This window comes from Dreissena polymorpha, chromosome 16, assembly GCF_020536995.1.
Source record: "Dreissena polymorpha isolate Duluth1 chromosome 16, UMN_Dpol_1.0, whole genome shotgun sequence".
NCBI lineage: Eukaryota > Metazoa > Mollusca > Bivalvia > Myida > Dreissenidae > Dreissena > Dreissena polymorpha.
Genome location: NC_068370.1, coordinates 22,135,969 through 22,148,286, shown reverse-complemented (window position 1 = coordinate 22,148,286; position 12,318 = coordinate 22,135,969). Strand labels below are relative to the sequence as shown.

General features: G+C 34.3%; 1 protein-coding gene across 4 annotated transcripts in view; it reads left to right on the top strand.

Moving 5' to 3' along the window:
• The window catches only part of LOC127862221 (jouberin-like), a 51,629-nt gene that overhangs the window by 3,143 nt on the left and 36,168 nt on the right, over nucleotides 1-12,318 (top strand). For all 4 annotated transcript variants that reach the window (XM_052401249.1, XM_052401247.1, XM_052401248.1 and 1 more), the window contains exons 4-13: nucleotides 471-522; nucleotides 1,255-1,381; nucleotides 1,794-1,893; nucleotides 3,234-3,359; nucleotides 4,541-4,761; nucleotides 5,531-5,889; nucleotides 7,262-7,331; nucleotides 8,972-9,167; nucleotides 10,610-10,705; nucleotides 11,862-11,955. In XM_052401249.1, the coding sequence (XP_052257209.1) occupies nucleotides 471-522; nucleotides 1,255-1,381; nucleotides 1,794-1,893; nucleotides 3,234-3,359; nucleotides 4,541-4,761; nucleotides 5,531-5,889; nucleotides 7,262-7,331; nucleotides 8,972-9,167; nucleotides 10,610-10,705; nucleotides 11,862-11,955 (1,441 nt within the window). The remainder of the gene's footprint in view (nucleotides 1-470; nucleotides 523-1,254; nucleotides 1,382-1,793; nucleotides 1,894-3,233; nucleotides 3,360-4,540; nucleotides 4,762-5,530; nucleotides 5,890-7,261; nucleotides 7,332-8,971; nucleotides 9,168-10,609; nucleotides 10,706-11,861; nucleotides 11,956-12,318) is intronic.

Sequence of the window (12,318 nt, the reverse complement as noted above, 5' to 3'; positions counted from 1 at the left end):
GTGTATTTTAACAATACAATGATTTTCACCATGAACATTGTCTTATGGGTATGATGCCCAATTCTAAAGTTATTAAAATAACACTGATTAAATGTTCACAGAATTGTTCTTTATTATTTTGATTATTGTATATATAATTTTAATTATTGTTCTCATATAAATTTATTTTGGAAACATATGATCTAGTCATAAATTACTTTTAAGCTGTACGTTAAGAATATTTTATCAATGAATATAAATAAATGTGAAAGAATATACAGCATCTTATCTTTAACATGTACATGTATATTTTGAATGTCATTGTGTAAATTCATCTATCTAAGGATGTTACCAATTAAAATAGACTAACCTCATAAGGTAAATAAATAATGTAATTAACCGATCAAGATACAATAAATCTTCACTGTTCAAACACTGATCAAGTGTTTACAGCCTGTATGTACACACAATGGTCTTATTTGTTCTTCTAGTGAGGCAAGAAAGGAAAAGAAAAAGAAGAAAAACAAAGGAGACACGTCTGTGGTAAATACTACCTTTGTTTGTATCAAGCTCCATCTAAAAGCTTAACCATATTTCAGTTTACGTGATTTAAATATGTCCATTAGCTAATTTGCCACCACCAGCATATTCATGTTTTTATGCCCCCGGATGGAATGATCGGGGGTATATTGTTTTTGGCTTGTCTGTCATTGTGTGTGTCTGTCCAAAAACTTTAACCTTGGTCGTAACTTTTGCAATATTGAAGATAGCAACTTGTTATTTGGCATGCATGTGTATCTCATGGAGCTGCACATTTTGAGTGATGAAAGGTCAAGGTCATCCTTCAAGGTCAAATGTCAAATATATGGCTTCAAAGCGGCGCAGTAGGGGGCATTGTGTTTCTGACAAACACATCTCTTGTTTGGGGAATATCATTGCTCCTTATACAATCATGATTTTCAGATGACAAGGTAGATATGGTATTGATATCCAACCTTCTTTAAGAACAAAAACTAAGTGTAATAAATATTAATCATTAAATTTCAGTAATTAATCACTCAAATCGTAACTTAAATTTAAGGCCTGTTGCTTGCTTAAGTTTAAGGTTGCATTGCCAAGATTTTAAACTCAGGCAGGTGTTTTCACCTTTTTGGCCTGTTTTGCATAATTCTTTGGAAAAAAGGCATTGCTGGAAAAAATTATATCATGGGAATGAAAGCAATATAGGGTAAAAAGTTTGTTGCTGGGGAGTTATTTCACTGACTTGCATTTTAGTTGGAATCCTTGCGAAAGGGTGAAGGGTTGCAGAAAGATGTGGATGAAACCCAGCTGGCAAACATGTATGATCCAGATGATACAAAGTTCGAAAAAAGCAATAAACGGAAACAAAAGATTTTAGATGGTAAGTTGCAATTATTATCAATTTAAAATATTTTGCAATAAGACCCATTTCAAATACTTTGCCCTTATACTCTCTTTACATATTTTACATTTAGAAAAGCTTCAAATGCTTCCTTTATATATTTTAATTGTTTCAATGTTACATGTGCTAAGATTCTATATTTAACAGGAGTTTCTCGAAGTCATGTTATAGTATTTGTGACTGTGAACATGTTTTTTAAACACAAATTTTTTATTTTTGTAATGTTTTTTTTTATAAAACAATTTCTTGGTGATGGGTAATTTCTTTTAAAGATAATGCAAGGACAACATATGTTAGTAAATGTTTGTTTGTAGGTGATAAAAGGCAGAGGTAACATATGTGACTTATAAATATTTGCCTACTTCATACTTGTATATTTTAAATGTTTCAGATAAAAATAGACAAAATGAACTCAACATTGTGGATGAAACAAAAGGAAAAACAAAAAAGAAAAAGAAAGGGAAAGGACAGGATGAACTAATAGAAAATGTGTAAGTGCTCGCTATGATAAAAAAAATCTATTTGAAAATAAACTAGCCATCCAGAGAACTGTTATTCACAAAACTGCAATTTTAGATACAATTTTGTTTACCCATTCATTCTATAACACAAATGTAAAAAAAGAAGCTACATGTAAGCAATATTTAATGTAGATAACACTTAAACTACAAGATTTAATTTCTGAAAAATTGCAAAGAAAAGGAACTAAATACATTTTAGAATCTAAACAAAGCTTCAACTTACATCATTTCAAACATTGATAAAAGAGACAAATGTTACTCTGTTAATAATAACACCATGTTGATTTGTTCATCTTTTAGTTAGGACTGTATTTCTAACAGTGAAAGAAAGTTGACATATCATTTCTTTGTACGACTTTAATAATGTCTTATTTAGATGAAAATCCAAATCATCATTCCTTTAATAAAAAAAGACACAACAATTTACAAATTATCACCAGTCATGAAAAGTTTTTTAGTAAGTAAATTTGCATGGACAAAACATATTGCTTTATTTCAATTAATTGACATTTGATTTCTTAATTGTCTGTACTATTGTCATTATCCAATTCTTTATAATGGTTGGTTTAATATGATCTCGAAATGGAAACACTGTCCTGACTGCAAAAATGACATTTCTTCATGAAAAATATGTTTCATTGGATAAGCATTCCTTTCACTGGAAATTAAGATGCCAAATGCGATGAATTTCTTTCATAATCACCAGCATTAAACTGAAACTCCTATTGGAGCTGTGTTTCCGGTTATTGCAGTGGTTAATACACACACTTCTCACCTATTCAACCAGAGTTCAATTCCCAAACCTGCCACAGGTGAATTTGTTTGGTGGTTTCCATTTCAGACAGGGATGTTCCTCACAGTACTCTTGTTTCTCCCCACAAAACAAGACCGCATCAGAATTGAATATCCTTTAAAAGCTTCAAATTGCAGCTATGATTCCAAATTTGTCCAAACGTTCAAGCCTGAAGTATGTTTATTAGTCAGAATGTTATGTGACTGGGACACAATCATATAATGCAATATAATTTGAAATTGAGCCTAGTTCTGTGAAAACAGATGCCATTGGGTAAAGTATCATTCTAGACTAGCCTGTGCAGTCTGCACAGGCTAATCTTGGATGACACTTTCTGCTTACGTAGCATTTTTTGTTTAAAAATAGTCTCTTCAACATGAAAATTCAGTTTAGGGGCAAAGTGGAGTCCCTGATTATTCTCTGCACTGGCTTATCTGGGGCTACACTTTACTTTCATGCATTAACCCTGTTTTCGCACAGGTCAACTCATATATACTTATAAATTGTGATTTATCAGGGAGGAGTCCCATGTGCAAGACAAGACGATGACCATGGCTGAGTTGGATGCCTCTGTGGCCACAGGGAAGAAGAAGAAGAAGAAAAAGGAGGCACAGGAGGAGGCTCAGCCAGTGACAAGTGCAAGGTGAGCTCCCCTGGAAGGGGCCATAGCCTTCAAATAGGAGAAAAAATAGAGTGTGAAAACAATGTTTTGCAATTTCTTTCACTTGATGCTACTGATAGGGGAATTACATTTTCACGCTTAAATTTCATTTAAGGGAAATACTATGACTTGTAAAGGAAATTTCTGATCGGTTGTAGCCTTTATTAAGCTGAAGCTAAAGAAAAGAGGACGCCCTGGCATCGGTGTAAAAAACCAACAACAACAATTGGTTCTGGCTTTATAACTTTTATTACTTATAACTGACTCTTAAACAAATTATGAACTCAAAATATTGCCCAATGACCATGCTTGTTGATTCTCAGTATTTATTTTGTGTTGGTTAAATATATGAGAGTAAATCTTAGATTGAACTCATAAATGTTTGTAGTTGTGGGGCCAGGGACCATGTATTAAAACATTGACAGTGCATGGCTAACAAGCTTGTGGTCATGCAGTCATGGTTATGCAGATGACTGTTCAAATACACAGACATTTATCTTACCATGTACAGAATAATAGCTGTTTGATTTGCTAAGCCAGGCCACAGACTGACTGTATTTTCCATATCTACCACATATTTTTCCATAGTATGTCAGTAGCTTTTCATATTATGTTTGTAAAGGTAAATGACAGCATGCAGTATATAAGAATACTAAAAAAAATTAATGTTCTTAGGTGATGCTTGAGAATGAATGGTACTCAGATAAAAACATTACAGGATTTCTTACTGACCTCGCTGACATACATGGTTGTAAATTGATATTATGCAAGAGCTATGCTCACCCAATATTAATACCGGACTTGTATCACACCATATGGGGTATAACGTTAATACCAGACTTGTATCACACCATATGGGGTATAACGTTAATGCCAGACTTGTATCACACATATGGGGTATAACGTTAATGCCAGACTTGTATCACACATATGGGGTATAACGTTAATGCCAGACTTGTATCACACCATATGGGGTATAACGTTAATGCCAGACTTGTATCACACATATGGGGTATAACGTTAATGCCAGACTTGTATCACACCATATGGGGTATAACGTTAATGCCAGACTTGTATCACACATATGGGGTCTCTAAGAAGCCATGTAACAAATAGTTCATAGCTTTTAATTAACATGTTTTGGTGGCCCTCACATGTCACAGGTCAGAAGAGGAGCCTAGCAGTGTGACATCCCCTAAAAAGAAGCCCCGTAAGAAGCCGACCCCCAGGGAAGATGGGGCTAGAACCCCTGATGGGGCGCTGACCCCAGAAAGGGTGCTTACCCCTACAAAGAAGAAGAAGGCCAAATCCCCTGATACCTCCACTGTACAGATTGAAGATGAAACTGCCACGCCTACAAAATCAAAGAAAAAGAAGGCCAAAGGTTTTTTTTGGTTTTTTTTTCAATATTGCTTTTGGTTTATCGCAAACCATGTCATTACAAAGAATGTTCTCATATTGTGTTTTCATAAATAATCCAATATTATTTGTTACCTAACATTATATGTTTATTTTTGAAGTGATAATTTCATTTCTCGAAGAGGTCTGTATCCATAAGTGATTATTTGCAATATTAAACCTTTTTTTTTAAATGATGGAAATTTGAATTACTAATTATTTAAATTCTGAGCATACATGTAGGCTTAACTGATTATTTTAATACAAATACATGTAGGATACCTTTAGGATGGTTTTGGGTTCGTATGTAAGGACAAAGTCCTTTTTCAGCCCTTTGTCATGCAGACTTCTTAAAGCACAGCTTTGTGTGGGTCCCCCGTATTTTATATAGCATAATGTGGTGACTGATTAAGTGTGTAAATTAGTATAGTTTACTGTTAAGATACACATTTTGCATTTAATGGTTTATATCCTGACAAAAAAAAGCATGGGATTTTGGACCTTGATAAATAACGTATTATTGTGCTGTGTAAGTCTGGTTTAAAGGTGTTTGAATCCTGGACTGGCAGCATATCTTGTTTGGTGATTGATTGCAAAATAATTTGTGTGGTCACACTCCCCTTTTCTATAACTTGCACTGAGTACTGGTTAATTATTTTGATTCCTTAGGAAAAGTTTGAGCAGGTAAACTAACTGTGGTCAGGTGACTAAAAGTAGCAAAATCACCAAACAAACAATTAATCATTGTTCGATAGGTGGTGCAACAGAAGATGAAGGTGTTCTTTCACCCGAGGAGGAGCCAGTAAAGTCACCAAAAGGCAAAAAGGGGAAGAAAAAGAAAACGGAAGGTGAGACGGAAGATGAATCAGCATTGTCACCATCAGAAGAACCTATGTCCCCTAAAGGGAAGAAAGGGAAGAAGAAGAAGGGAGCAGAAGGGGAAACAGAGGAAGCAGGTTCATCGGGGGAGGGCACTCAGGTTGTTAAGAAAGGGGCAAAGGTCAAGAAAGGTCAGGCGTTGACAGATGAGGAAGGTTTGTCGCCTTCTGAGGAGGCCCCTGGTGGAGAGAAAAAGACGAAGAAGAAAAAGAAGAAAACCGTAAAGGATGAGGAGGTATTTTATGCATAATGCCAAAAAAACAAACTTCAAACATGTTTAGTGCTTACTCTGCTGTTTTGTCCCAATTAACCTACTAGCAAGGTTGAATTTGGCTACACTTTTGTCTTTGTAAAAGTCTATAAAAACAGCCAACTTGAAAATGTGTATTTTATGTGATAATTATGGCTATAAAAAAATTGAGCTTGTGGAGTCGTGATGTTTATAGAACCATCATTTCAACACCTTGATTCTGAAGATATGAGGTAGTTCATTTGCATTGAAAAGATTGCTTGATTCTGTGTTTTACATGTATGTTTCTTTAGGCAATTTTTAAATGGTCTTATAATGTAGATTTTTTGGATAGAAATAATATAATAGGTGATATCAACTTGAAAATTCTTAGGCAGAATGATCTCATGTGGGTTATATGCAGTGCTCAAGAGTCATAACTTTTGCTTTTATGTGTGTGCAGTTATTGCCCTTTGTTACCTTTTAATATACTAAAACTTTGTCCAGAGCACAACTTGAAAACTATAATAAGTATCAACTAGAAACTTACCGGTATTATGTTGATAAGTCTCATTAAGGGGATGTATAGAACACAAGAGTAATGACTAATGCTGCCATATTTTGATGGTTATTTCCCTTTGTTAATTTTGCACATTTTAATTTATATGGAGGCACATATAGCAAAGTTAATGAGGTATCAACTTAAAATATCGTAGGTAGTTAGATCTCAACGAAGGAATGTGAAGAACATTACTCTTGCTTTCACAATATTGCATGAATTGCCGTCATGAATTTTCATGATAAAACTTTATATGTTGGATGCTCGCATTTTTTGCAGACCAGTTCTTAAACTGAACTTCCAAAGACCTCTGACAATTCTGCATGCGGGGGTATTTCAGGCACATCAATAATAGTTCTAGATTAAAGCCACACACCTTGAAATGAAATACATGTTAATCAATACATATAGATTTGAAAGTGTGCAAAATTGTCATTAAATCTATAGCCTAGTTAGCAAGTAATTTATTTATTATTTTTCAAACAGTACCGCTTTTAAAACCGAAAGTAGGATTTCTAGACGTATACGTCCATTTTGACAAACACGATTATTTTTAAGTTTTAAAGCGCAAAAAATATGGATTTCTACCTTGTAACCTCCAGATGTATTCTAATTGGCACAGATAAAATATGTTTATTGTTTTTACTTAAATTAACTATGCCAAATAAGCTGTGTGGCTTTAACCACATTTGCCCAAGTTGTTTGATGTAATACCCATCAGAGTGAAATAAAAAAGAGGAGTTTCAACCTTTCCAAAATGTTCTCATGGTAAGACTTGGAACATTCAGTCACTCAGTTTACTATGTTATTCTATTTAAGACTGAGGAGAAAGATGAGGAAGAGACGGAGGCTCCAAAACCCAAAGAAAGAAAAAAGAAAACAAAGAAAGGTAAGAGATTTTTTTTTTTAATCAATACATATCAACAGAGTTATGCCCTTGTAACCTTAACTTTAATGCTCACCACACTTTTGTCTTTCAATTTTTTCTAGTATTTCTGTTAGTAAGTTTAGACTTTAACAACTTATGATTGCAGACTGTAAACATACTGCTGTCTGCAGTGTTTGTGTTTATGGTGTAATCTTATTTGAGTATGCAATAGACTGTTGCGTCCATTGGCACCAGTGGAAATATCAAAACCAAAAGTAACTGAACAATATCCATGTATACTATAGCCTTCATAGCCGTAACTTACTGTAAGCCCAATACCTTAAAAAATTTGTGATTTAGCATTGTTATTTCAATGCCGTGTGATTTGGCATTATTATTACCAATACCGTGTGATTTAGCATTGTTATTTCCAATACCGTGTGATTTAGCATTGTTTTTTCCAATATCAAGTGATTAAGCATGGTTATTTGTAACACGAAGACACATTTTTATAACATGAAGTACGTTACTGGATTTGCTATAATAATTTTCTGAGATTTTCTGATTACATTCATATGTGAAAGGTAGCCTATATAATTGCTACATGCATAATGGCTTCTGATGATTTATCACTATTTTAAGCTGGCATACAAATTATTACATTTAGATTGCTTTTGTAAATTTATCAATCAAAGATTAATTCATGCAAAATAATTGCAAAATAGTCTATTATGTAAAAAAAGGCAGATGCATTTCAAAGAACAAGTGTTACATGTAGACTTCAGCATTATTTTTTTTCACAATTACTAATAACAATAGGAATAATATAAAGTTAGTAAGAAAGTTCCTATACTACTAAATAACAAAAATTGATGTTTTCAACTGGATGTAAATACTAAGACTCACCCATTTATGTTTGGGACCCTACATTTGGGACCCTACATTTGGGACCCTACATTTGGGACCCTACATTTGGGACCCTACATTTGGGACCCTACATTTGGGACCCTACATTTGGGACCCTACATTTGGGACCCTACATTTTTGGATGCACTGAATCCCAAGGAATCTGTGACCTTTTTTGAAATGCGAAAACTGAATAATGATATCATGGTACATTATATATACACATTTTTAATATATTGATGTTTTTCTACAAACATTACACATTGTATTAAACAATACAATACCAGACCATATTCCCTTTTAGCTTCTTCTGTTTCCATTTAACAATAGAAGCCCAGCTACTTTTTATTTCAACACAAACACTGGAACAGCATGGGCACTTATCACCATTACACAAAAATCAATTGCTTGACAAAAAAAAGATTGTTTAAGTTTTAAAAATGATGTATCAAAAAAAAAATAGAACAAGTGGAACTTGACGATAGTATGGTTTCTGAAACTTTGTATCAGTCTTATCTGTTGAATTAAGTTGAATTGTGCTACTTTAAATAACCAACTTGTAAGATGAAAGTTCTTGGAACACCATGCTAGTTTAGTATTCTATATAAGCCGTGTTCTGAGAAAACTGGGCTTAATGCATGTGCGTAAAGTGTCATCCCAGATTAGCCTGTGCAGTTTGCACAGGCTAATCTGGGACGACACTTTACGCACATGCATTATGCCCAGTTTTCTCAGAACACAACTCATATCTGAAGCTGATGAAGAAGCCACAGCAACAGAGGACGAAGAGGTGCCTCCAGATGGGATGGATGCAGAAGACGATGGGCGTATACTGGCGGTCACGGTCCACCGCACGGACAAACTGAAGAACGACTTCTACATCATGCATCCCATGGTCCGGGTGCATGTCTTTGATGAGCTCACGGGACATTACCTACCGAAACAGCACAAGTGAGTTAGACTTAGCCATGCTAACATTATGAATGATCCTCACTGTAGGAAAATGGGGCTTAATGCATGTGCATAAAATGTAATGCCAGATAAGCCTGTGCAGTTTGCACAGGCTAATCAATTATGCCACTTTCCCCTTTTATTGTATTTTTTGTTTATAGGAAGTCTCTTTTATAGCATAATCCAGTTGAGGTGGAAAGTGTCGTCCCTGATTAGCCCGTTTGGACTGCACTTGCTAATCTTGGATGACACTAAACGCACATGCATTAGGCCCCATTTCCACATACGAGACTCAAATATTGGATGTTAAGGTCCTGTATAAATGACAGTAAACGATGTCATAATCTAATTCCATACACAAAACAGAGATGGTGGCCACGAGGTGGATATGGTGTCTGCCTAGTAATCAGAGGGTCCCAGGTCTCTAGGAGCATTCTTAAGATCTTTTCAAAGGCACCAAGTGTTGGTTCCACCCCAAAGAAGTTTGTTCATTTTCATAATGTTTTTTATTTAATATCAATACAAAAAATCATTATGCATACACATGTACCGGTATATACATGTAGTCTACACATATAATACACTTGAGAAATGATTAAAAAAATTCTAATACAAACAAGTAAGAAATGTTTAAGTGTCTCAATAAACTTATGTTTTTCAATGCAAACATGCTTAAATAAATATGTTAAACTAAACTTAACAAATTAGTTAAGTCAAGCAGTTAACACTTTACCTTCTCTTTGTGTTAACAATAGCACAATTTATATATTAATGTGAACCGTTTTTGCTTAAAATTCAATCAAGAATGGTACATTAGGAATCTAAACATTTACTCATGATGATCAATAATACTTTTTAAGATTAGTTCCACTCCCTTATGGTTCTTTTCCATAATGAGAAACAGTGCGGGTTTTCACATTTGTTGGAAAGGTGGCCTGGCCCTTGGTTTTACCATTTTATGACAAAAGTGGAATTATTTTTTGAGACTAGTATGATGACATACATTTTGTATTTATGTTCTACTTTGTTATGTTTGCCACAAATGCTTCATTAGATTATGATTCTACTTGGTTTGATGGGAATAGCTGGGATTATTGACAAAAATGACTCTAACACAGTTATTTTTTGTCAGATTTAGTTATCTTTTTATTTGAAAATGAAGAGTACATTAAGAGTGGAATTTTTAGCTCTTTATAGAAAATATATTAACCTTTTGAGATGAGGTTTTCTGACCTCAAATTCGCCCTAAAATCACTGGAAGATTAAATTGAAAAAAAAAATCAAAATTGATAAAGTTAACCTCCCCCTACCTTTTTGAGCACCACTTTGTACGTTTTCTTACCCATGTATACATGTATTTTTAACTCTAAATCTAGCATGACTTTAGGTATAGAAGAATTGTGTTGCATCTGAATGTATGCATGTGTTGTTTCTGTTTTTAGGGACAGAGCAGTGACAGCCTATTATGAGACAAAGAATGACAAAGTCACACACATACTTCCTATCATGACCAAACCTTTTGATTTCAAGCTTAACAAGTATGTACTAGTATTTTGTATTTAGTTTTGTTGTTCCAAATACACTCATATTTTGCCATTTGTACTATACCCTCAAAGTCTTGATTGGTTGTGTTCACATTATTTTTTTCTAATAAATATACCCAAATGTTGTAAACTCTCAAGTTTCTGAATTGAAAAGCCTATACTTTTTTCAAGAAATGTTTCATCTCATCTTTAAATCATCTCATCTCATCTTCGCCTGTGGTCCCATCTGGGACATAGGCCGCCAACCAGCTTTCTCCATGCGTCTCGGTTCTGGGCGAGTGTCTCCAGCTGCGCATATGTTTGGCCAGCTGCCCTCCTCTTTAAATGCATCAGTAAAAACTGCAGAAACATATCCAACAAAATCGCTGTGAACCAAGAAATTTGTAGACAAGGAAAAACGTTTTGAATTTGTCAATTGGGTGTAGGAAACATTAAAAATACACCAAAATTTTGTGTTATTAGGTGTGTTTGGATGCATTCTTTTATCTAAAAGGACTCTTAACCATCCACTTTCAGTAGTAACAAACAGAAAGTTTGTAAATCATTTGATGAAAAAAAGTAACTTCGGAACACAATTAAAAATTACCACAAAATCACATTAATGCAGATGCAATATTTTTTTTAACTTCCTGCCTTTAGGGAGATGTTAACAATATTTAATTCCTTCCTTGAAACAAAATAAGATGGTATACTGGAATAACCATGGAGGCCTGTATGTCCCGTCCATCTGTCCATCTGTCTGTCTGTATACACACACACTTTTCAGAAGTACATGTAGTTATTTTTCACTTTCCAACATATATCATTCAAAGTTGCATGCATGGTTCCTTATGACATGAAGTTGTGTATGTTTGAAATGTCATCAAGCATAAAAGATAACACAAGTTATTACCCTTAAAAACAAATGATGACCTGTATTTTATTTTCACAACTTTCTGCATCAGGCATTCATCACTTTGATGAAAAGCTCTAATTGTAAGCGATTCTGCTGGAGTTGTAGATATGTTGTCCACATAGCATTCAGGATATTTTTGGGTTTTCCCACTCCTGCACTTTCTTAAAATCTACCCAGGAAACCCACTTAAGCTAAAATAAAAATAGGTTTTAAGTAAGCTCTTGTTTAATTTCATGTTCCGTCCTGTGTTCACAGGTCGGTGCTTCCGGTATGGGAGGAATTACTGGTGTTCAATGAGAACTACAACTATTTCATACAGGACAAACCCAAAGTGATGCTCCTGTTTGAGGTATGGATATACTAGTAATAAATTAAGTCACGTTCTGAGAAAACTGGGCTTAATGCGTGTGTGTGGACTGCACAGGCTAATCTGGGACGACACTTTACGCACATTCAATATGCCCAGTTTTCTCAGAACAAGGCTCAGCTTGTTTGTGAATACATGAAATTCTGTGGATTTATAAACTGTTTTTGTTTGATCTTTAAATCTTGGACTTTTTTTTAATCTGGTGTAACACCTTGACATTGATGTTTAAACCATCCAACATACCAACCAATTAAAAGTGCTGATCTTAACCACACCATAGTACTATACAATTTTCATATCAATTAAGTGATTTTGTGTGTGAATTGTAATTCATTTGTAATTGTC